Source organism: Diadema antillarum, unplaced genomic scaffold (assembly GCF_040938485.1).
Source record: "Diadema antillarum isolate AM-2024a unplaced genomic scaffold, OU_Dant_1.0 seq00000809_RagTag, whole genome shotgun sequence".
Taxonomy (NCBI): Eukaryota; Metazoa; Echinodermata; class Echinoidea; order Diadematoida; family Diadematidae; genus Diadema; species Diadema antillarum.
The window spans coordinates 425,903-452,646 of record NW_027271689.1 but is presented as its reverse complement, the minus strand read 5'-3'; the positions used below and the strand labels follow the sequence as shown (position 1 = coordinate 452,646).

General features: G+C 37.6%; 1 protein-coding gene across 1 annotated transcript; it reads left to right on the top strand.

The window, feature by feature from the left end:
* The first annotated feature begins 5,123 nt into the window (after positions 1-5,123).
* On the top strand, positions 5,124-25,353 carry LOC139739606 (solute carrier family 28 member 3-like). The gene is made up of 12 exons (XM_071650207.1): positions 5,124-5,372; positions 14,380-14,568; positions 16,000-16,101; positions 17,282-17,565; positions 18,813-18,954; positions 19,511-19,702; positions 20,620-20,781; positions 21,564-21,820; positions 23,049-23,217; positions 23,748-23,924; positions 24,472-24,652; positions 25,175-25,353. The coding sequence occupies exons 1-12, from the start codon at positions 5,370-5,372 to the stop codon at positions 25,246-25,248; spliced, it is 1,932 nt and encodes a 643-aa protein (XP_071506308.1). The 5' UTR covers positions 5,124-5,369; the 3' UTR covers positions 25,249-25,353.
* The last annotated feature ends 1,391 nt before the right edge of the window (positions 25,354-26,744 follow it).

Genomic DNA, 26,744 nt, shown 5'->3' with positions numbered 1-26,744 from the left:
ATGTTTTGATCAGTATTCGGTATGATGACGCCCAAAGCAAATTGAATCAGTCTCATTTTTGTTTGCTCCATGTTATCATGCTTTTTTTTTCAAGGCCCTGCTTTTCAAAGGTGACAAAGTCATGTCAAGTCGCCGCCGCTCAATCATAATAGGTCTGTATGCGCAAAATGTAAAGCAATACTCAGTATGCTATATAGAGTGTGTCGAAGGGGCGAAATGCTTACAATGATGCCATAGATAGCTTCTGAGTTGATTCAACAGCCAGTGTCAACGATATGCCAGAGTGATTAAGGATAGAAGCCGTGTTTTGTGGATTTACAATTATCCAGGAACCAGAATAAAGAACATTTTACATCCCCCATACTGTTTCCGCCCTCTTGAAACTGCTCTCTACATGGCCATGATAGTGATGTATATTCAATGTTATTGCAAGCTCTGAAAATGTTTAGCCATTTCCATTTGGTTTTTATAGATTGAAAATACAACAGTAGATTCTAAATATGTAGGCCTACGTACGGTGGATTCATAAAAAAAAAAATGAATAGATATATAAGGGCTGTCCTTCTAATGTGTGAAGAATAGATGAATTAATGGTTGAATGAATGGATGAATGAATGAATGAATGAATAAATAAATAAATAAATAAATAAATAAATAAATAAATAAATAAATAAATAAATAAATAACTACATAAGTATATACATAAATAAATAGATAGATAAATAAATAAGTGAATATATATATATATATATATATATATATATAGAGAGAGAGAGAGAGAGAGAGAGACAGACAGAGAGACAAATAACGTCACTATATTGCAAATGAGATTTAGTCACAAAAAGAGATGTCTTCAAATAATTGTGAAAGTAATTCTTTCAGAAAGAATCGGGGAAATAATATTACCCTTAACACGATTATGTCAGTGTCTTATAGTCCATGAAATGTGTGCACTTTTCATGTCAGTTAAATTTTGTGGAATTCTCCTCACAGTTTTTTATTCTTGTATTCTTCTTTCTTCTGAATAATGTCACAAATGTTCGGATTAACGAACCCTATTTCACTTTCGAAAGTTGACGAACATCTATATCGGTAAAGGGAATACAGCTGTATGTGTGTTTCGGATTGACGAACATCTAGGTATAGGGAATCCGTGTCTTTCGGATTAACGAACCTTCGGCATAACGAGGGTAATACCATTCGAAATGAGCTGACATGATTAAGAACAAAAGCAGCAATCACAGTAAATTACGTTCGACAAATCCTAAGAGCCTGCAGTGTTCTATGGTACGGTCAAGGAAAGATTAGACGGACCAAACGTCTTCTAGGCAGGTCAAGGTTATACAGAAAAACGTCATCTCGATTGTAATGCTAATGTCGGCATGGAGGTGAATCGCCGATCCTGAGTTGGGGCTGAGGTCTATAATGTGAAGACGAGCAATTCGTTTATTATAACGGGGGACTACTCAACTCATCAGTTTCCCACGACGAATACCAACTTCAGTTTGTACTTTTGTTTGTAAAACAAGATTTTAATTCATTTTAACAATTACTGTACTATTAAACATTGTTGTTGTATTTTTTCACCATTTTGATTCTCACAGCCCTGAAGTATACGTAGAGTCAATAACCTTGGCCGCATAATCAGCAACCATGGAAAGTGTGGACGGAAATCAGCTTGAACCGTTATACAGATAACACTCTGGATGCGATGTCAATTCTGATAAAGGTTTGGATAATTATGACGGCCTGGATTTCATTGCAAACTTTGATACTTTGCAACTGATTGACAAATTGCCCTATGTACATCAACGTAGACAAGCACTGGATTGATCAATGTTTTTGTAGTAGCCATAATAAAAAAAGTCATGGGCGTTGCAATCAGTTAAAATAAAAACATCTCGACGGAAGAATTTCATGAATTTGAATAAAAACTTTGATACTACCACGCCAAGATTTGTTGGTGTTTTTTTTTGTCACACAAATTTCATTAACGGCAGAAATTGTTTACCTAACGTTTTCTTTTATCTTTATTCAAAACAACAACAACAGCAAGCAAAAAAAATCATAAAGCACTCATGCACGTTAAGAAAAGCATCTAGATTTAGTAAAAATGGTAAAGATGGTACTATCATAACTACACAAGATATCTTGGCCTGGCAAGATTTCCTGAATCAAAGCACTGATTTGCTTCTGTCTTAATTCATATTAAGGGCCTACATTTGCAAATGCAGTTCTTGACAGTGGTTAAGCTGCACAATGTGAAACATTCATAGTCCTGAAACGAGAAGTTTTAAGTTAGGAAAACGTTCTGTTCATGAGGTTAGGTAGTTAGTGTGGAAATCGTTTATCTCCTATGATAGGAGATAATGACATAAGTTTGGATATTTCACAAGGTAGACCGAAGAACCGTCCCCTGCCTGTCAGTTCAGTCTGTGGGAAGCAGGCTGGAAAATGACTTGTAACCAATGAAACAAGACAGTATCAGTCTAGACAGCAGTCACTGAGTTACAGGAACATTTGAAAATTTCCCAACCTCGCTCTCTATCCTTTTTTCATTCATTTAACTTGTAGGTTCATTTAATCAGATATGACAGGCCTACATGGCTTCCGCAGATTGAACTGAACTCCGGATTGGTTTCTTCCTCTTTCTTGCAGGGGACGTGAACACTGATTCGTTCACACGATTTACTTGGCTTTAAAGATAACATTAAGTCAATGGAGCGGATCGCTTTCTTCCACAAGATTATGATGGTGAGAGACGATCAAGCCTCCATTTGCGAAGTAAATGTGCATGTGTGTTTTCACTTGACGTATAGAGACAGTGAATGCGGTGAATTGTTTTGTTGTTCGTGTACATGATACACACATCGATAACTCGATGTTTTGATGGGGCAATTTCATTGCTAATTTGATAGGAACCCCACAGAATGACTTTGAAATGCGAGTTCCCGTCTTTAATCTTGCCAATACAAGAGTCTCACAAACGCTGCTGAATAATTTGGCGCCAGGCACTGCAAGAGAGACAGTGATGCTATATTTCGAAAGTAACTCGTCATTAGTCTATATTACCAGCTGTACTCGTTTCCATTTCAGCCAGTCGGCCTGATGAGACACCTTTCAAAACTACAAAACAAAAACCAATAGACAAATAAAGTAGTTTCACACATTTTGATTTGTTTGTTTATTCATTCACCATAAAATAAACATTAATAATGTTACAATACAATAATAACAGTAAACTTATAGGACAATGAGTAATGGGTGGATTTCCCTTCCTAGACATGTTAGACCAAAGTTATCCAAGTTGTCCAAATTATCCAAGTACAAAATAAAAAATGATTGATGATATTCTCTGTAAAGCACACTTTGATAATATCCTATGATTTCTTATGAAATATACATAACTTTTAGAATTGATATCCATGTAAGTGCAGTGTGTATGTCATCATTATGTAGGGAATTGTGAGGTTAAGAAATAGTCATTAAATATATATATATATATATATATATATATATATATATATATAGTAATCAGTGATCGTAGCGATTAGCCTGCTTACGTTAGACTCGAATTCTAATAGATTACTGCTTAAAACAACAACAACAACACCACCAACAACAACAACTATAAAACAAAAAAAAATAGACTGGAATATAATTATAATGTATTTATGTACAAAATTCTGAATGGCCTTGCTCCTGAATATCTCAGACGAGTTTTACCACAACGAGCTAATCCATACTCTACGAGATCAGTCTCCATGCACCAATTGTATCTAGCTAAACCCAAGACCGAGTATAAAAAAGCAGTCTTTTTCATACACAGCAACGAAGCTATTTAACTCACTACCTGTGTTTATCAAATCCTCCGCCTCACTGCCCCTATTTAAACGCAATGACCGCAACATCCAGGTGGTTACCAGTACCAGCAGTAGCTAATTTCTCGTTTCTTTGAAAGATGTACACATGTATTCTTTCTGTCACCTTTCTTTCTCTCCCCCCCCCCTCTCTCTCTCCCTCTCTTTCCCCCCCTCTCTCTCTCTCGCTTTATCTATCTACAGAGGATCTCCACTTTTATGAAATGTATTATTGTGTATGTTTGTACATGATTGTTATGTATGTATTTTATTGTAACATAAATGTGATTTGTACAGCAGGGCTCCCTTGGAAAGCAGGCCTTGCGGCTTGAATGGGACTACCCTGCTTTTATAAAGAAGACAATAAATAAAATAAATAAAATAAAACAAAAACAAATATCTAGTGATTGCCTGAAATCTAACAGACTTTCAACAACTTCGATCAAGCACCAAACAATTGCTAACACAGTATAATGTAGTAACTACAGTAAGTCATATGGTAAACGATCTTTTTAATATTCAATACTTCAACTTTGGAATCAGCTCCCTAATGATGTCAGAGAATGTTCATGATTAGATCAGCTCAAGTCTTTATTGAAGTCTCATTAGTTTGTAAAGTAAGTTTCATTGTCCTTTAAATTGTTTAATGATGTAATGGGTGTGTTTTAGGTTGATATATATATAATTTTCTTCTTTTGTTTCTGTGTGTTCTTATACATATATCTGTCTTTTCTCGTTTCCAAATAAGAATTAAGTGCAATTTGCGCTCTATAAAATTGTTATTATTATCATTATCCCTGGAATTGTATCCGAATAAAGATCCCGATTACTCTCAGTCCCGTCTCGACTGTCACAAGACCTACGAAAATTGGTGGATGGTGGGGAAAGAGGAACATTCCCTGTAGGGCCTACAGATATACAATTTATCAAACTGCTATTTCTTTTGATTTCAGACTAATTTGAGATCTATTAAGCATCGTTGATTGATTCTAACCCTACTGAGTCGACTGCCACTATATCAGCGTTTATAAGCCCTGTTTATTTCCAAACTAGTACACCGGTTGTGTGTGAAAGGCGGTCGAGGTTTATGGAGTTAGGATAAAAGCAGAAGCGGATTTGAGTTGACAGAAGCGGGAAAACGCTTATCTTATCTATTAGAGATAGGAAAACCACAGTCATCGATTTGTACCGCGTAGCGGTATAAGTAAACAATCTATAAGAAGAGGGAAAAAGATTGTCACGTGATTAGATGGTCCATGCCGATCTCTGCCAAAAGCAGGCAGGGTAAAGTAAATTCGAGCAACATAAACCGAAGTTTGCATAGCAATGAGTCTCATTTAAAACTGATATCTCGAACTGATGTCCAGTCTTCTTTGACATCGTCCGTGTGGAATAACTCGTTGGTTGATTGTTTGGACGTGCTTCACAGCGGAATTACGTGTTAACTCAAGCTGATGAAACCGGACTCCAGGTTCGACAGGATCACATTCAATACAACACATAGAAACGATGGTAAGTTGAAATGTTGTCACATAACCTGTCCACTGATCACACTATTTTAGTCGAATGTAACAGCGAGATGGGATTCATGTTCCCGTCCTATACCTGTTATTTCTTGACGTCAGGTGTTGTTGAAAACGTTTTGTTAGAATAACACTGTGAAGCTATTATCCTCGCCTACTGTCATCTGGCATAAACTGAGTAAAATTACCGAATATTTTAATGCCAATTATTTTCTGTAGACATTATGATTCGAAATACCTCAATTGATTCTGAAATGTGCATTGACTTAATTTACTGAACCGAATCATTCCAAGTGATTTTGATGAATAAAGATATATATTATGTGAATAGTCAGTATTATGTTATGAATGGACGGGGGAGGGGAGGGTTAACGTTTTTCTTTTTCATTCTCTTTTTTTTTTGATCAATGAATTGTATTCTTGTTTTGTTTATTTTGTTATGTTTGTTTTGTATGATATATGACGATGTATATGAGATTCTATCGGGCACGGACCACCTGAAGAACAGCCATTGGCTGAAACAGGTTCCGTGCTAAAATGAGATAAACTAAAATGAACTGATTTTATGGCTTAGAAAAGACCCAAACAATCAATCTCCCTTGTGAACAGTCTTGAGAGTTTAGAGGTATGAGCCAGGATATAAGCTCAAGCAATCAATGATTTTCTGCACAGAGTTGGAGATTACTTTTTTACTCCTTTTCTTCCTCGCATCTGACCGTCCAGATAACGAAAGGATTGTATTCTTATTTCAAACTGAAGTACAAAATGGTTAAACGCACGACAAAATTGTTTTAGTAGCTGTACAGAAAGATGATGCCGCTTTTGTCAACTGAAAAACAGTAGCCTGGGGTAGTAGTTTTATTCGCATGTGTTATGCATTCCCTGATCCTCTATATACATGATACAATTTACTGTTCATGCTGGACTCTTACCTAAGAGACTTCGTCTGGGTTCATTAAAAGTTAATCATAAACTTGCACCAATCAGAATCAAGCAGTAGTGGACACAAAGCCTTTGCATGTATGATTTCACCAGCCACTTATCATACTAGCTCTGAATACACTGGTCACTTGTTATACAGAATATTGGCAAACTCCATGCCGCAGGGTCTGCGCTTAAGCAACGTATAGTTTAATACATCAATGTCATCATTCTGTCTGTGGGGTTCCTTCTTTTATGAAAGATGAAAAGAATAAAGGAATGGCACATGAGATTCCCATTAAAAAAACTTTAAAAATCTTATTTAACGTCCTGTTACCATATTGTCAACTTCCCAGGACTATGGTGCCGTCTGATATAACTAGTAATCATAAATTTACAGCCATCAAATTATTGTAAAATCATTATTTAAAAAAAAAATGGAATAGTTTGTCTTGTTGTCACAGAACAGCTACCTGTGTTGTGAAACCGAGTGTAGCCCTCAATGAGAGACCATAGATCTGGGCTCATGTCTCAGTAATTGGTCATGTTCATAACATAATGCACATAATGTATTTGCTGCCCAATATCGGCCAATACAGCTAAATATTATAGACCTGCAATTGTTGTATGTCCAATTTAGCTATATCAGTTCATTGCCGGTGAATTCTGTCATAAATAGATGGAAGATGGAGACAGGGAGATATTGTTAATTTATGGAATCAACTCTTATTGCTTCTCCTATAAGTGTTATCGTCCTTAGGGATACATCGTCCAATATCATTGTTGCCCTCGTCGCCAAAGACAATTATCCATCTGTGACATCCAGATATATTGAGATTGTTTGACTTTATTTCATTTTTGCACGTTTGACCAAACTCAGCATAATCTTACACATCACTTTGAAGAAGAGGGTTTTCCTGCATTATTGCTTGTAAAAACAACATTACTTTAATACTTTCAGAAGAACACGTTGTATCCAAACGGATATTTTAGACAAAAAAGTACACACACACACACACACACACACACACACACACATGAATCCTCAAGCAGAATATAATCTTAAACTTATAATGGAGGCCTCTGAAAAACAAAAAAGTGTATAATGAATCGGGTGGCTTGTACATATGCAAAATATAAAAGAATAATGTCAGAAAAGAGGCTTTAATACAATAATTGTATAATTATGATCTAGATATCAAATCTGTTTCTGCAACTCATGTTCTGCAACTCACATGTATTCCATACATGCACGAAAAGAACCCACACAATTAACTGTGTGTATAGTGTCAAATTATTCGTTGTTGAAAGACAAGGTTTGGAGCTGGAATTTCGTCTGGAAGCATGAAAGCTGATGTTATGTTTCAAGGAGTACCATATTCTATTGTTAAAAGGTCCTTAGAAAACGGAAATTACACTATTTCGCGAGGTATAATGGTAATTATGAGTCATTTCTAATCTAATTTCCTTCATTGTTTCGAAAATACCTACACACAAAAAAGTCATTAAGAGATGCGGAGGTGCTTATGATACATAGAGCTATAGGTTTTAACCATAATTTACGTGGAACATGATTGAAGGGCATATTCTCATTATTTAGTGAATTTCGTCCTGTGCTGACTCGAGGTTCAAACAAGTTGTATTCAGGTACTCATTCAAAGCACATAATATATACGATCATAACAAAGGTGTTTATAGCTCTGTCGTGGAAGTATAGGGAGGGTCTGTGCAATCAAGACACCCACCAAACTGGATGTAAATGGCCTTCGTTTTTTAAATCAAACAATGACGCCCACAATCTCTACAAGTTTGATTGTTGCATATACAGACATGATAAAAGATAGAGGAACTTGCTGTCACGTTCATGTTATAAAATAATCATGTCGTGCAAACTGCGAATAAATACTAATTGTGTGCGTTGCACGTGCAGGCTTTGATTGCGGGCGTTTAAGGCACAATGGGCTGTGTCATAATGTATACATCATATATATAGACATTACCATGGTACCAATGGAAACGGACGAAATGCTAAGAACTGGAAAGGGAGAGGCAGAAACATGAGCTAAATTCTGCTTAAATGTCATCATCTACTCTGAAAAAAACAATCAAAAATTCAAATGCTGTTTGTCATTTTCATTTATATAATATAATAGGTTTCTCACAGAAAGCCAACCCTCCATCACCAGTATTTCTTATGTAGCCTCTATCTCTGTGGTCGATGAAGTGGAATAAGGGGTTTGATGCAACATACACAAACTTTGCAGGGAAGAATGTTGAATTTTTAAAGTCAACATCACAGTCTTGAAATAAGTGCAAAGTGCGAATTTCGACATTCTGTTGAACGACTACGGTTTGATCTTCCGAAATCAACATTCAACAAATCTACTATTTGTTTAAAATTTTATCACAGTTTTCGGCATATTATATCGTCCTCGGTCACTTGATATTGCGTGTACTTGGAGAAAAATAGAGTAAACATCAATAGAATTAGTTCTTTTAATACATCTTAGTTCAAAGTCTCATAATCTGCCACTAATAAATAGACTTATTTTGGGCCATCCTAGATATTTCTTGTTCGTTGGATGTATACTTAAATACAGTGCACATGCATATGTGCATGTGCATAAAATTATGTTTCATTCTCATATAAAACAAAAGCGCAACCCCACTTACAGGTATTGATTCCAGATAAGTTGTCTAGTTTGAAAGCTTTATGGTAATTTCATAGCAATAAAAAGATCAGCTATTATATCAAATCAAATAAAATCAGCAAGCATCCTTACTAGAATAGAAGCATATAAACTTATCCGTGGGAGATATGCCACATGGAAGACGTCTGCCACGTAATCATCAAATCAAAGATAGCACTGTTTGCCCTAAATAGCTGGTACCAGGCCACCTTAAACTGGGTTACAAAAATGGACGACATCCATGTATACTGTATCGGTTCTTCATGGGAAATTTGTAAAGCAAGAAACCGCCATAGTGCATTACGTGTAACAAGAATCAATTTTCCACTAATAAATAATATTCATTTCCGGTCAGTTTTTCTGTTTGCGTTTGTTACATACTTAAAAGGCTGCGTTACTTCGGTGATCCTTCGCATTTATCCCAAAGTTGAATTATCCTTCGGGTTTATGCCAGGTTTAAGTGTGTACGTGTGTCACACACAAACACACTGCTATAGCTTCTGACCATTCGAGCATTGAGAATGTAGGGTTTCTGGGACGAAGACTGAACTAGGGCTTTCTATAACTCAGTCGGTAGAGCACCGGGTTAGCATCCGGAGGTCTCGGGTTCGAATCCCGATGGAATCCCATTTTCTTCGCTCAATTTTCCACTAAGAATCAATTTAAGTACATCAGGGGAAAAGCCAAAGGAATTCTACGACAGATTGTTTCATCATTTTCACCTGGGCTTTGGTCACGATATTTTGACGTGTTAACCATGACATGATTGAGAATTTTCAGTTCTCAATCAAAATAGCACTAGTTTTTATTTCTTGATAAAGAAACTTTATCCGTCACATCAGGGAGGTGGAAAAGATCCCACCTTCCTTGTCACGTCATGCTCTACATTGCGCATTCTTACCTAAACTTCTACACTAAAGATTTACAGAATAACAGTCGATATACAGCTTTTGCAGTGAGGACCTATGTGATGGTATTTGAGTGAGACATGGCAATACACAAAAATGGGATTTAAATAAATGATCAATAAAGGTTACAGATTCACAAAAATCCATTAATTCTTTATTCAGTTTCTTCTTTGATTGTGTTCGGCTTAAAAAAAAAAGTACACATTGTATTTCTCAAAAGAGAAATAAGTTAATCATAAAACATTATATACTATACATTATAAACATTATATACTATACTATTTCTCAAAAGAGAAATAAGTTAATCATAAAACATTATATACCATACTTTGTACATCCCGTAAACACTGTAATATTCTCGATATTTTGAATTGTGCATGTTACGTCACTTCTGACTTTGATATATACTATACTAAAACCCTATGTTATATTTTTGGAACCCACATCCTACAAGCTTTGCTTTTTAGTGGGTTCCTCATATTACACGTTAATTATATGTCCTTATACATTTGTGCATTATTGGTTCAAACTGACCATTGTGTGAAAAACATTTCTATTATACTTCAAATCAAATGGAATATAAAACTTGTACGAAATGTGGAATAAGGAACGTGAATAAAAAAAAAAAGAGTGAAATCATTGACACTGTAATAATGAGACAGATTGCATTTAAACAGAGTGCACATAAAATCATTAGCAACGGAATCTGCACACCAGAGGCAGAGAACGACTTCTTGACATTTCGCATAGATTCGAGCCTACGAACTCATGATGACGCCTCGATGCGTGTCTGAGAAAACAAATATTTCCACCATAATCACGGTTAGATTAAGCCTTGATCGTTTCTGGAACGAGAGTCCAGGGTTCGGACTAAGCGTTTCCTCTTGATCCACATCAAACCCGGGCATGATAAGCTGTCAGGTCCAAGTCCACCTCATCATCCAATCAATTTGGTGACCTTTTGATAACACAAGTCGACTCCTCTCAATTCATTTCAAGCCGAGTGTAAATCGCAATCACCTTGGTGAAGATGTCTTAATCTGAGGTGGGGTAAACACATTGGTAAAGGACTTGCGGCGCATTTAAGCATTTTGACCCTTAATTACAACGAAAAATGTGAATTGAGCCAATAAAACCTAGTATTGTTTATTGGAATCCAAAATAAAATGAAAGAAATGAACTTTGTCCGCCGAAATAGAGCACGTAAGAGAGAATTTACCATTCCTCTATATTCCGCACCCATCTTTTATAGTTGTCACAAAGAATCGATGCCCTGTTAGCCGCATACTGTAATGAGGATTCTTTTCATTATAATACCCACCTATACAATAGTAGGATAAAAGGATTATAATAAAGAACTTCAAGAGTTGTGACGCAGACGGATTCTTGCAGATCATTATAATCATAGGGTGTGTCACCTTGACCCTTATTGAAGAGTGATGACGTTGGAAACAAGAATTCTAAGGTCTGTTCTTTAAGTTCCTTGAACTTTAATCACAGGTCGTTAAAAGTTTTGATATACAAATCAACGATTCTTCCACGAAATTCCTATATGGCCTCGTATCATGTCCTTTAAAAACAACAGGACACCTGAACCAATAGATAGAAATGTATACCATGCAATAAGTGAACCTCAAATTTACTTGCATAATGTGTTGTGATTCCACCATAATAAGTCAATATTTGAAGGGCAAGCGCATTTGAGAAAAACCTGAAAAGCATACTATAGCTGGTATACCAAGATCCGCGAAGTTTGTGATTACCAGATTTGAGCAGTGCACGCGTAGATAACATGGGCCTCAAACAACAATCGAGGGGACACACACAAACACACCTCAACGCACCACACATACATATTTTTTTTTTTTTTTTTTTGGGGGGGGGGGGGGTCATGTTAGACGTCACCAGCGTTTTGACAATGAAACGAATACAAATTGTACTTGCAAGCATTCACCTTGATCAACGTGATTAGCCTGAAAACGCTTTATCGTGCAAGATAAACTTATGAAGGGACAACATGACATAAAAGACTGCTGTAAACTATAATCTCATAAAGCATGCTTAAAGGGGAAGGCTAGTAACTGATCAGTGGGAATCAGTGCGAATGCTGCGGGATGATTGTTCCAATTCTTGTGGGATTCATTTAAGAGTACATTACATAGGCCTATCTATCGTTGTGTGAAAATTATTTGCTTCAGAACGGTCTCATATTCAAGTAATGTGCAGCTTAATGCCCCGTCACTGACTAGGCATGCTAACCTGGAAACTTTAAGCTGCACATTACTTGAATATGAGACCATTCTGAATTAAATAATTTTCACACAACAATAGATATAGGCCCTATAATGTACTCTTGAAGGAATCCCGTAAGGATTGGAACAATCATCTCCTATACCATTTCCACTGATTCCCACTGATCACTTACTAGCCATCCCCTTTAAATTGATCACACACACCCTCACCCACCCCCCCCCCCAAACACTGTCGATAATATGACAGAATGGTACCAATAATCACGGCAAGGATATTGTCATCACTATACAATCTATGTCAATATACATTTTATAATAATCTATCTATATTCGTCTTTGTGCAATCAGATCTTATTGTTCCCCAGTAACCACTGTAAGCATCATTATCAACTTTGGCTCAGACAGATATATTGGTCTTCAAATCGAATCTGTGTTTACCTTCTCCTGTATACATACAGGGCCTACGAATTGTAAATGCATGTTGGCTTGTAGTGATTTACATGATACCCTATGTAAGCATCACTATGGGCCTAGTGAATATCAAGATACATGTATTTTTCTCTTCAGATTACTGGGATCCGTCCACACACACACACACAAAAAAAAACTTCCATGCCAACCAATATTATGTCCATGACACATCTGTCAATCACTGCTACTGTTCGATTATTATCATTATTAGTCTTATTATTATTATTGTTGGAATTAACTTTCAAATGCATTGAACATCAATTTGCCTATTCCAATGTTGTAATTATGAAAGCGTTGAACGTTCCTCGGAAATCTATATATAACATGTATCATACTTTTGTTTTCATTTGGTACTTTTTTTTTCCAGAGTTGTATGATTCAGTGATGCTGTATTTTGGGGAATTCCAATCGCCAAATACAATTTTATTGCTATCAATTATCATCATTGCAATCATGTAAACCTAACTCAGAAATTCTCCTGCGCAAATAATTGTGAATGTGTTCCCTGAACTCTGAAAAGATTGAAAGAGACTGTTGCCTGCATCTTCCAGGGGTGTAGGCCTTTCCTAAGTGTTGGACCTTATTATTGACTATTGATAAGAGCAGACCGGTGAGACGGGCTGCTGAGATAACAGAGAATTCATTGTTTACATTCCTCTCATCTAATACGTGGAGGTAGATGTTGGATACAAAGAAGAAGAACCTACGTATGAGAATTGCCTATGTGTGTATGTATGCGTGTTCGAAAGCGAAAACAAATATTCAAACGATGTTATGCACGGGTGAAAATGTGATTTCATTGAACGGCAGTGTTTAGCATTGATGTCAGTGTAATTGATTAATGTTTTTTTTTTTTTGAATATTATATCATCTTAGTACACGCTATATGTGACTCTTATATTTCAAGTCCATCAAATCCATGTATAGGTTTCCCATTCATTTTCAAACTTTTTTCATTCAATTTCACAAGTTTTTACTTCAATTTCGTCGCGGGATGTCGGGAATAAACCAATCTTACTTTCAAATTCGTCTTTCGTCGTTCATTTTCAAATAAAGTCCATTCAATTTAGTCATTTGGCATACATTTTCGTCATTTACAGTTCAAATTCGTCAGTCTCACTCGCAGCACTCAAAACAGCAGGATCGATTTCGTCTTTTGTCAATCATTTTCGTTAAATTTTCATTCATATTCGTCTCATATCTCTATCCGGTGTGATTTCCCAGTCATTCATGTATTTTTTTCTGTAACCGTTCACATTTTACATTCAGGAGTTAACATGCACACAAGTATCCCCCCCCCCCACACACACACAGACACACAGAACCACTGATACAGACATACACACACAAGCAATCCGAGTACACACTGATACAAACAGACATACCGTCTCGCATACGACAACATCTGGCTAATTTGAATGAAAAATTCATGAAATTGTGTGAACAAAAACGAATTTGATCTTCACATTCTGCGATCATTCAGCGGGAGGGATGAATTTGAATGACAATTGACGATTTTGAATGCTATATCTTCGAAAATGTTTGACGAAAAACGAATGACAATGACAATTGGCGAAATTGAAGTTAGGATTTGCGTTCCACGTGCTTCTCGGGACGAAATTGAATAATAAATATTTGAAATTGAATGACAAAAGTGCAAAAGAGGATGGGAAAACCTATCTTAAAAAGAAAGTCAGGTTATAGATGCTTGTTTGATGAATTACAACGTATTTCCATTTCATCTGATTTGACAGGTGCTCAAACCGAGTGACTCTACCGAATCGAACACGTTCGATAACCCAGCCTTCTCGACCGATCACGGTGATATCGATCCATGCCATCAGAATGGACTGCATGACGATCGCGCCAGTTCCTCCACGGCTAATGCAGACGATGCTTATGAAGCTATGGAATCGATAACTCCCGTCGTATCGATAAAGTCGGTAAGGGAAAGAGAGAGAGAGAGAGAGAGAGAGAGAGAAAGAGAGAAAGAGGGAGAGAGGGAGAGAGAAAAAATATAAAATCTCTCTCTCCATCCTCTCTCTCTCTTTGCATATATATGATATACATAATATAAAACTTATATATATATATATATATATATATATATATCATATATCATATATCATATATACAACTTATATGTATATGACCAAACAACATGCGTACATATACAGATGTATATTATATCTGCCAATATATCTATCTATCAAAATATATCTCTCCCCCTCTCATCTCCAATTCTCTCTGTACGTGATGATATGTATTCAAAGTGTGGTAACACATAATATGTTTGACGTTCATCTAGTCTGGTTGTATGAATAGAATAATTCAAATATTTTGTGGAAGGTGGTTGTACCACTCGTCACTTCGGTGAACTTCCCGCAACCACAAAATATTTGACGATCATTATTGTCCTGCGGAATGTCGTAAATGGATGAGTCGATGAGACTGTGCGAAAATAACATGCAAGAACTTTGGTAACCTCGGTTGTTATTCAGTAACAATCAAATTCTAAAGAATTTCAAACCGACCAATATAAAAAAACAACAACATACAAGCTTATGAATAAGAGCCTGAAACACAATGGATGAAGTTCCGCCTCTCCTCCCGTGCGCGAATTCAAACGATGCTCCGGAACGTTCACCATGAATACACAGACATTTGTGGTTTTTGATGTACAGGTTGAAGGGACATACCGTATTTTCATGTACGTTCAAGTTGACTTCAACCGAAAGATTAAAATCAAATACCAGCACATATAAGCGCTTTGAATTTTCACATGAGTAAATTAAAATTGGTAAATTCGCATTGATTATCCGAGACCGTTATGTTATGTTGGGTCTTTGAAATTCTCCCCTTTGGTTTGTGCATTACATTAGTGAATAAAGATTTCTCTTTGAAGGTCATATTGCTTAGTTAGTGCAATAATTATCATTTGAGGGAATCTTTATCATAAACGTGAATATTTGTGTACATGTCCATGAGAGACCTATAGAGCAATGGAATCGTCTAGCTGATATAATTTTAACCAATGTCAACACTGCAGAACTTTGAAATGCCATCAATTTCTTATATCACGTTCAATTCATTTAAATTCCACGATCTGACAATTTCTTTGCTTTGTTCTTTAACTGCCTTTTATTTGCGTCATAATGTAATAGGAAGTGGCTTTTCGTTGGAATGTTGCCAAAAGTGCTTCGAGGTTTAGTTTCCGCTTACAATACATTAGACTGTATTGGGTTTGTTTGCGTGATTGTGTGTGTGTGTGTGTGTTTGAGTGTGTGTGTATGTGTGTGTATGTGTGTGTGTTTGTGAGTTCGTTGTGTAAAAGAATAGCTATTCATATCTTGTATATCTTTGTTCCCTTCCAGCAAAGTCCTGATAATAACAACATACAAGGTCAAATAGCGGAAGATGACGGGAAACCAGATACGGAAGAAGAATCTGAGGGTTTCCAAAATCGGTGCTGGCAGGTATACACACATTAATTAACATTTAACAAAGATAACCTGTTGATCTGAACTGATTGAAGTATAATATTACATCCCAACTACCTTTCTAGAATTTGAAATTATTATGATTGGTGTATGTAGATATTTCTTGTTGACATTGATGCATGTGTTGCAGTGAACTAGTTGCATAATATAATGTTATTGACTTTGAAACATTGTTATTGTTGTTCTGAGTGTGTGTGCGTCTGTGTGTGTATGTGTGCGTGTGTGTGTATGTGTGTGTGTACGAGGGTGTGTGTGTGTGCTGAATATCAATTAGCAGTTAGCGTAGCCTATGATATGAAAATTTGGACACATCATCATCTATGGAATACGTTCATTGGCACAAAGAAAAGTTACTAGTAGACGATTTGGAAACATCTGACACCCTGAGTTGGTATTTATATAATATTGACTGGCCTCGAGGGAGATACCAGAAAATATTGCCGAAACTGAAAGAATATTGCCCGAGTCGAAGACGAGGGCAATATTCATCTGGTATCTCCCTCAAGGCCAGTCAATATCATAATTATTTGCCGCCTCATGCTGAGTTCAGCTTAACATCATCATAATCATCCGTTGTAGCTGTTGTTGTAATTCAGTTGTTATATGTATTGTTGTCGCGTAAAGCCTGCCCATGTCTTATTACCTCTTGACCTATAAGTTATGTTTTTGTCACTCAATATTAAATGTACTATGTCGAGATTGCTGTTTCGATAATAGCAGAGTCAGTGCCTGTCTGCGAGATTCTTTAAGTGAATGTACTGTCTTTGTTGTTTCAGATTATTTTGATTTTGTACCACAATAATGATAATTTAACTGAATTATTTGTGCTCTTCCAGATTTTCCAATATGGTCTGACAAATCTTAAATACACCCATCTGTATATTCTTCCTAAAATACACATCAGGAGCAAAATGTTGCCACAGCTGAGGCAAATATCTTCGGCATACTCACAACAATAGGGGTCTGTTTTGACATTTAAGCAAAATTACAAACAAGCGCGAAGTCCATTTGGAGCCGTTCTTTCTACTTTATTTGTATGGTTATCAAATCTATGTAGTGCTATGAGTGTCTCTCGTAAAGTCTTCAGAACAATGTATCTGACAAAATCTTAAATGTCGAGGAGTAAGAGTATTTCTGCCATGTCAATTCCGCTCAGAACATTTATAGCGTGACTGGTCGGATCACGTCATTTTGCACGGAACACCACACTTTCATCAGCTACGCAATTTACGCCTTCATACTATGCCTGTACGCTGCCTATCTCATCTACGCATGCATCTACGACTTCGACGAGGCCTTCGTCATCCTCATCATCACGGCAGTGACGGTTTTCTGTGTAGCGTACGGACTCGTACGGGACACCAAGGGCGAGCAGATCTACGAGAATATACTGGAACCGCTTTGGAATGTCCTAATACGAGGCCTTTACAGAGCAAAGTGGTAGGAACGAAATGAAAGTGTATCATGCATCTGCATTGTCACAATCACTGTTACATATTTTCTGGCATGCAGTGAGCAATAAAACAAAGATGTCGACATCTCGTGTAGATATCACCCTTGAGAGTAAATGGGTCACTTGTTATAACATGATGGCCAAAGAGAGATTCTATGACAGTACTGGTTGTCGGTGCATATAACGATAAGATTGAATGAACCTAAGTATTATGGTACAGATGAAAACACTCTGCGATATAAAATCCGAGCAACTGATATTTCCCCCCTCTCCCCCCCCCCCCCCCCTCGCTCCCTCTCTCGCTCCCTCTCTCCATCTCTCTCTCTCTCTCTTTCTCCCTCTTTCCCATTTTGCTCTCTTGTATTCTTTCCTTTGTCTACACTTTTTTTTTTCAATCTATTGGGTCAAGGCTAGATTTATGATTATAATCTGACCACAATGACCTCCTTTTATCCGTCCCATGGTAAAAACTAGACCAACAGATGGATGTATTATGACAGATTTGTTTGTTTGTTTGTTTGTTTGTTTCCATCTGAGAAGATGGCTGGCTAGCCCATATTCAGCTACGTTAAGCTGATAAGAGATAAACATGTCTTTTTTTTGGTCGACGAATGGTAGCGAAATTGTCGTAGAGGGAGCTAGGCTTCAAATTATTGTGCTGTGAGAGAAGGTACCTATGTCAGAAAGTAAAAACTATATGAACTTGACAGCATACTGTTGACTATAAATCATTTAAGCTTTGAAAGAAAAATTAAAACTTGAAATTTGAAACAATAAAAACCCAACAAACAAAATATTTCTGATAAACAACTTTCATCTCGAAATAACAATCCATGTCGGATTAGAACTGTCCTGCTTGACATCACGTCAGTAATATTAACTGCAATGATAATGCTTTATATGAAAATATCATGAGTCTAGTAATCCCTTCTTGTACCATTTGTGGTTCATTTGAATGATATACAGTCGACTCCCTGTATATAACGAATTCTGCGGGACTAGAAGTGTTGTATTTCTTTATATCGAAATTTCGTTATAGCCAAAATATGCATAGCTAATGATTTGAGGGCCTAAATCCAATTTGTATTTACGAGAATTTCTTGATAACCGTGTTCGTTATAACGGGAGTATGTACACTGTACAACCATTTTATGTGTTTTCATCTTTCTATCAAACTATGTGTGATGTATTACAACCACCTTTCTCCCATCTTTCTCTTCCATCTGCCATGTAGGATTGTCCTTGTAGTCGTGCTTGCTGGTTTTGCCGTCTGTCTCTACTTTCTGACGAGAGAAAACCCCATACAGCTCGTCTCATTTGCTGGTCTGGTCTTCTTCATTGTCTTCCTCTATGTCTTTTCCAAGTATCCTGACCGAGTGAGTAAATTCTTTTTTTTTTGTAATCATCATATAAATTTCGTTTATTGTACATTGTGATATCAATATGTATGCAATTATTTTTTTGTAGAAATTCATATTGGTATATTTCTGTTGGAGACGGAAGAATAACTAAATGAATAAGAAAGTGTGTAAATAGGTGAATAAATACATGAATAAACAAGTAAATAAATGAATGAATAGATAAGTAGATAGATCTACATAATATATATACATGAAATCTATCATTATCTAACAAAAGAAATACTGTCAACTGGTCAAAAAACTGACTGTTCAGAATACTAGTAAGGGTATCTGCATTATACTTGCACGTATGTGCGTGTACCTCTGCATTTGGAAAGGGTTGTTTTTAATAGAAGGGCTATCATTTTTTAGATTTAAAAATCGCAAACATTTAACCTGCAGCTATCATTGTCATTTCATATCATTATGCAATATCATCTTCTTTGATGTAACATCAAAGAAGATGAAAAGAAAAAAATGTAAACAAAGAATGAAAAAAAAAAACCGGTAGGCCTAATCCTCTTTTCCTCAGGTGAAGTGGCGACCTGTGATCTGGGGGCTCGTCCTTCAGTTCATCTTCGGGTTGCTCATCCTTCGCACATATCCCGGTTATGTACTCTTCCAATGGATCGGCGATGTCGTACAAAAGTTTCTCGGCTACTCGGCGGCGGGATCGGAGTTTCTCTTCGGCGAAGATTACAATGAGCACTACTTTGCCTTTGCGGTGAGTCAACTTATGAACATGGAAATGTAATATTTTACATCTATATTCGTGTTTCACTGTTTGTTTAACTTTCTTCTTCCTGACTAAATCTGTTTATCAATTCAACATTCATTCAATTATCTTGCTATCCATCCAATTATTCATCAATTGACTGGTTACTGTCTGCTAAGTTTCTTGGCTTACGAGTGCATAAAATATTATTCTGCGGTGTGAACTCGTGTTTACTTGATTATATACTGTGCTCATCCAATGGATTTGTGAAACAAAAAGGCAGTTTGTATTCCGCAGCTTACTCCAGCATCTTGCATGATTTAAACATATCGTTGGTGAAGATCTTTACTTTTTGTTGGCTTTGGTTGTGTCACTTGGCCTTCAGACGGAGCTCTGGATGTGTGTTATCGGACCAAGGGAAATTGCATGGCAAAAGAAAATGAAGAATGCAAGGCTGCATGATTGATAGTGAATTGATAACGAAAGCCTGAAGTCTTCATTTTATATTCATATTTACATTTTCTCTTTATACACTTAAGCCATGGAAATTCCTATTATTGGTCATAATTATGCACGCCATAGTAAGCAGATATAGCATTAACACTGTATTGAGAAAATCGCTCGAATATTTGTACTTTCGCACATGATACATCAATATCATACAGTTAGAAATAAACCCTTTCACTAGTTCTATATTCCTACAGGCTTTGATAATTTATGAAATGAACACTTAAAGGGCTCATAGACAGTGGTTTGGGTGAAAAATCAACATTTGTATTTGTAATATGCAATTAACTTAAATTTAACGAAATTGAATTTTGGGTTGATCAGATAATTTCTTCAGCTAGAATTCAAAGTTTAGTCGTGGGTTCATCAGGACCGATATTTTTACGTAACACTGCTTACGTCATACTCTCCACACCCAGGTCCTACCAATCGTCCTCTATTTCAGCAGCGCCATCGCCATCCTCTACTACTGGGGCGTGATGCAGGTCGTGATCGAGAAGATCGCCTGGTTGATGCAGAGAACGATGAGGACGTCGGCGTCGGAATCTCTAAACGCTGCCGGCAACATCTTCATCGGACAGGTGGGTGTGGTATAGTCAGTCCTGCCATATGTTTCAGTATCAATTTCAGTTTCAATTAATTTTCTTATTTCTCACGAAAATAGCACAAGAAGAAAATCATTGGCATAGCCTACATACTCGAGCAGGATTCGAACCTACGACCTGTGATCGTGAATTTGACTGAATACGCAGTGCCCGCTACTTGCTGAAAAAGAATTAGAACTAGAATTGGCTGTCGAGCGAAAGCTCGGTGGTCTAGTGGATAAGAGGCCTGTTGAGCGATCAGGAGGTCGTAGGTTCGAATCCAACCCGAGTATGTTTGCCCATGATTTTTGCGCTTATCATGGCTGCTACGAAATACTGGTAAATTCGGTACTGATTTACATCAATATAATACCATGGCAATTTGTCAATCAGTTGCAATTAACATTTGTCCCTGCTGTCTCCCATACTCTCGCTGCTGCCCGTATTTTCCTCATCACACTTTCCTTATGTCGCTTCCCTCCTCCACTCTTCCTTTTCCAGAGTCTTCTTTCACCAAACAACAGTCTTTTCGAGGACAACAAATGGCCTACACATAACTATGATGTTGCCGTAAACCTCTCTTCCTCATTCACATCACCATGCAAACTTTCAAACGGCACGTGTATAAGCACGGAGTATAAGTATTGATTAGAGGTTAAGTTTGCAGAATCTGTTTGTGAAATGACCTGTGTAATCAAAAGAGATGTTTCCTTGGTTGAGCCCAACGGCTGATACATCTGTAACCGCTTTATGTTGTTTCTAAACATCCGACTGTACAGACAGAAGCCCCGTTACTCATTCGACCTTTCCTGAAGGATATGACTCGGTCGGAAATCCACGCAGTGATGACCGGTGGTTTCGCCACCATCGCTGGGAGCGTGCTTGGCGCCTACGTGCTGAGCGGTATCAGCGCGGCTCATCTGGTATCGGCGTCGGTGATGTCTGCCCCCGCAGCCCTGGCGGTGTCGAAGCTCTTCTACCCTGAGACGGAAAAATCAGCCACTGCCAACTGCGAGGATATCGTCATTGAGAAAGGGTAAAACTGATGCAAAATTGATTCAAATTCATTCAAAAAGATGAAGTATTTCGATCATGTTGAGGTTGTAATATTACAGGGCCATAGAGGGAGCTGTCGCTGTAGCCTTCGCACTTTTTGTAGAGAAAACTGGGAAAAATTAAAAAAGCGAAAGAAAACCCTTAGCAAGAGTTAGGAGGGCTACATCCTCAAGATCCTTAAAGGGTGAGGTTGGGTGGGGAAGGGAATCTTGACCAAATCAACCACGAACATTATCCCCTAACGCAAGTCAAAACAAACAAACAAACGAACGAACAAAACAAAACAAATGACAGGATATGACACATCGTTATAGGCCTAATCGTCTGTCCTTCTGTTAGATAGTCATGTGTTCTAAGGGGATATGACATTGTCTCGATTTTAGCGCCACATATCAGCCAATGATAATAGTCATCCTATAACGGTAGCATTTCCTTGTTGTGGAGGAATCTGCTGAAGGGAGGGCGGGGGAGTAGGTGGTGTCTCGATGTGATGACTGCTGGAAGGATTTTTTTTTTATTTTCATTCATTTTCTTTTTGCATTCCTCCCCCCCCCCCCCTCTCTCTCTCTCTCTACTGAATCTCTATTGTGCACGTGTCTATTTTTGTGTACGTGGACCAGATGGTTGAAACGACAATGTTAGTTTTAAGTAAGAATAAAGTACAGAGGACAAAGAAGAGAGAGAACTGAAAATTTTGACGTGATTTTGTGATATCAAGATTTAAACTTGGCTTCTCTTAATTTTTCAGCTGTTATGATGGAAATGATCGAAATTGTTCGAAATGATGAGGACAACCAGGACCTAAAAATTGTCAGTGCAGCGCAGACCAACGAACGAACTGACGTACTCTTCACACTTGAATGTAATATCATGCTCAAATTGATTAGATGAATTTTTGCGTCGAGTTGTTTAATGCAACTGATTGACAAATTGCCCTATGACGTTACAGCACTGAATTGATGGGCCTTCAAACTCAAACAGGATTCGAACCTACGAACTTCCTACTCACTGGACAGTCGTCTAAAGCCACTAGACCACCGAGCTTCTGCCTGACAACCAGTTTTGGTTCTAATATTATGTAGCTTGCAGCGGTTACTGCGTAATTATTCAAATTGATATCATGCCCCTCAAACAATGTAAAGATGATTTTTGACAATTGACAATTGCCTCCGAAAATTATGTTACTGTGCAATTCAAAATCTTTTCAGGAGCGAGCGTAATTTCGTGGAAGCCGCTTCGAACGGAGCGTCGATGGCCATACCACTGGTACTCAACATCGCAGCCAACCTCATCGCCTTCTTGTCGCTCCTCGCTTTGGTCAACGCTCTCTTGGGGTACTTCGGAGGTCTGGTAGGCTACCCAGAGCTCACCTTTGAGGTAGGCATGAGTCGTTTGAAAAGAACAAAATATGTGCGAAGTGTGTCGAATTGTACAGGCACACGATGCTTGTCCAAAGAGAGCACCAAAACCTGTGTATAAGTAGTTAAGGTGGCAAAGCAAAGGGTTAAAAGAATGGTTTTTGAGACAGATTGTAAAAACAACGATAAGAGAGAAATCACTCTAGCCGTAAACTGCGCATTTTTTTAAATGTTGGAACACCGTATTAATGTACATGCAAATCGTTTAATTTGATTCAATATGTTGGCCTCTGATATTTCAACATCATACATCACCCAAAGTAAAAGTTTTCAGATGAGTAAAACCTTAGTACGTTTCCGAAAAGATTGTGTAACGAACAAATCATAAGTGATGCATGTATAGTTTACTAAATCTGCAAATATACACACCTTAATGACGATAAAAAAAAATACATTATAGGCTATAATTTTGGGTGTTGTTTGTCGAGAAAGTATGAACACAATCAAATGTGACAATACAATTAATTCATAGACTCGTTTTGTTTTCAGCTTATATGTTCATACGTCTTCATGCCTCTTGCCTTCATCATGGGCGTCGAATGGAGCGATTGCCGAAAAGTTGCCGAACTCATCGGAATCAAGACGTTCGTCAACGAGTTCGTCGCCTACGACGAGCTGGCGAAACTGATTGAGAACAGGGAGAACGGGCTTGAGCCTTCCTTGTCGGTGAGTTGGTAGATACCACCGGAAGTCAAATTCTGTCTGATGTATTCATACTTACACGAGATATGTAATTCACGGAGTCCATTTTGACGAAGGTGTATAAACGGATACCTGGTTGATGTACCGGTAACTATGATGTTGCAACAACGTGCTCTTATAGGAGCAGAGTGATCAGGCTAACCTCGGTAACCAACATTATGATTCAATTCGGATAAATTAAAGAGAAACTTTTCTCCGTGTTCAAGCTGGATATTTGATGAAAATAATGAAGTTCGGCAACCACAACTTCAGTTGTTTTATTTCTTTTTAGACGCCTACTGAAGTGTGAAAGCTGTAGAATTGTAAGTTTTTAAAATAAAAACCAAACATGGAATCATTGATGTCATCGTTTATGTAGATAATGTAGTGACTTACACAGTCAGGATAGCTAAATCATTGCAACTCTACTCAAATTTAGCATTTCGCACGGCTTGATTTTGTGGTCAGGTCACTATCACGATTTATGTTTTATCTGAGATTTATTTGAAGATTATTCAATTCATTTTTTCAGTTGCGTTCTGAGGTGATAGCCACGTATGCGCTGTGTGGCTTTGCCAACATTGGATCTATAGGTATCCAGCTCGGCGGCTTGACACCCCTTGCTCCCGAGAAACGGGCCGATCTGGCCGCGGTGGCTATCAGAGCGCTCGTCGCTGGAACAATTGCCTGCTTTATGACGGCTTGTATCGCTGGTAAGTCATCTCAACTTCGACATCATTCATTAATAACGACAAGAAACAAGAAATAATGCAACCGATGATTAATGGAACTAAACTTTACAAATCTTTGATGCATTTTTCTTTTTGTGTGTACGTAATAACTATGAGGCATCATGCTCTATTCCTCGAATAGCCTGCTTTTTTAAAATCATGTTATGTGCTTAGGACAAAATATTCTAAATAATACTTACAAATTATAGGTTTCGAACGTAATATGCATATCAGCACTTGAATAAGCGCAATGTCGCTGTCAAAAAAAAATGAATAGCTTTGTACGTAGTACATGTAAAGGTGTATTCGTGACGATTAAGGGACGTTTGCTTAGGCGAGATTTGCAATGGTTCAGTTCTACATGGTCTATATAAAAAAAAAAGTGTTTTAAAATCCAGCTGAAAGAGTCCTATGAGTAAACTATCTGCATGTAGTCAACTACATTGTATTATAGAATCCTGCTCCCCGCTAATGTACACTATTATCCTATATTCTTCATTGCAGGAGTGCTATACGTTCCTGAGGAGGTTCTTCCAACAAACTCGACCACACCTATCCCCATGACAACCATCTACTGAAGATGGGAAACAGGGAGTCGAGATGGTGGAAGTGGGAGCGAGGGAGAGAGTGTGAGAGAGAGAGAGGGAGAGAGGGAGAGGGACAGAGAGAGAGAGAAATGGAGAGGGAGAGAGAGAGAGAGATAAAAGGGCTGGAGAGGGGGAGGGGAACACGCTGCAAGTATAACGCAAGCTTTGCGAACCAGTATTATGTTAAAATCATATTTGATATGAAGATGTTTCTGCAAGTTCTATGTAACCAAGAAGTAATACTTATAGCAACGTATGTTATTCACTGAGCCTTTCTCTTCTTCACTGTACCAGTACGCACTAAAGATAAGGTTGTTTCAGGTATTTAAAAGTTTTATAGGAACATCATTAACACTTTACTGCCGGCCAAAGTTGAACAAAAATGCAGGGTTGTAAACAGAGGATGAAATTATCAGATATGTATTTCGCAGGGGATACGTGGCAATATTACAATGTAAGCTATCATTACTGAAAAAAAAAAAAACTAAAGGAGAGATGAGAATACGGATGAAAATATTGAAAGGAAGGTGCGCTACCGTTTCGTGTTGGTCATAACTCAAAGTTGACAGACGACATACGCATCAATCGCAACACTTCAGTGGCAATTTTTGCTTGATTGTACCATGGAGCTAGTGATGTAGCTCCACGACTGTGCCATTTAGTATGCCAAACTTACTCATAGTACTCCTTGTCGACACTTGACCTGGCAAGATCCAAGTAAAGTGACCACTAGGAGCTGACAAGGGATTCATAAGGTATCAATAATATAATGGATCAGTGAATGAAGGATTATGACTGTGTATGGTCGGGTCGCGAAGCAGTTATACACTAGTCTTATACGGCAACTTGCCGTAATGGGTGTGATGATTATGACGGTAGTTTTGGATGTCTAGTGAGGTTGGTAATGCTTTGAAAAGATGGAGAAATTTCAGTGAGTGTATAGCTACTTAAAGTGAGATTGGCGGGGGTGGAGGTGGTGGGCAACAAGTTGAATATGATTGTATTCAACCTCCTACAAGGAACTCAATTCACTTTTTCCTCTTTGGTACTTTTGGCACCTGCTTTATGATAGTAATATTTACCCCTCTGAGTGCCAAATTAACTACCTATCCATAGCTTTGTGTGTGAAATTTGTACACATTTGATATATTGGCAGAGATGGGTTTAAGGGGCAATCTATAGTAAATCAAGAGATTTGTCTATCGGATCTTCATTACCATGATTCATCACCCGCTTAGGATTTTGGAACTTTGATGTTATAAACAAATCCGCAACCGCTTTAAAAGCAACAGCAACACCATAAAAACAGCAACAACGGCAACGACTGAAATGTAGTCACTGGAACATCACAATTTTGATGTTGTTCTTTTTTTCTACGTGACTTCCAAAAAGGCAATAATGTTCCCCGTAACGCAATACACATGCCAGTGAAAATTGGGATATCATACGCTTTGAGAGTTTTCTACGTGTTAGTGTGACAGCCAGGT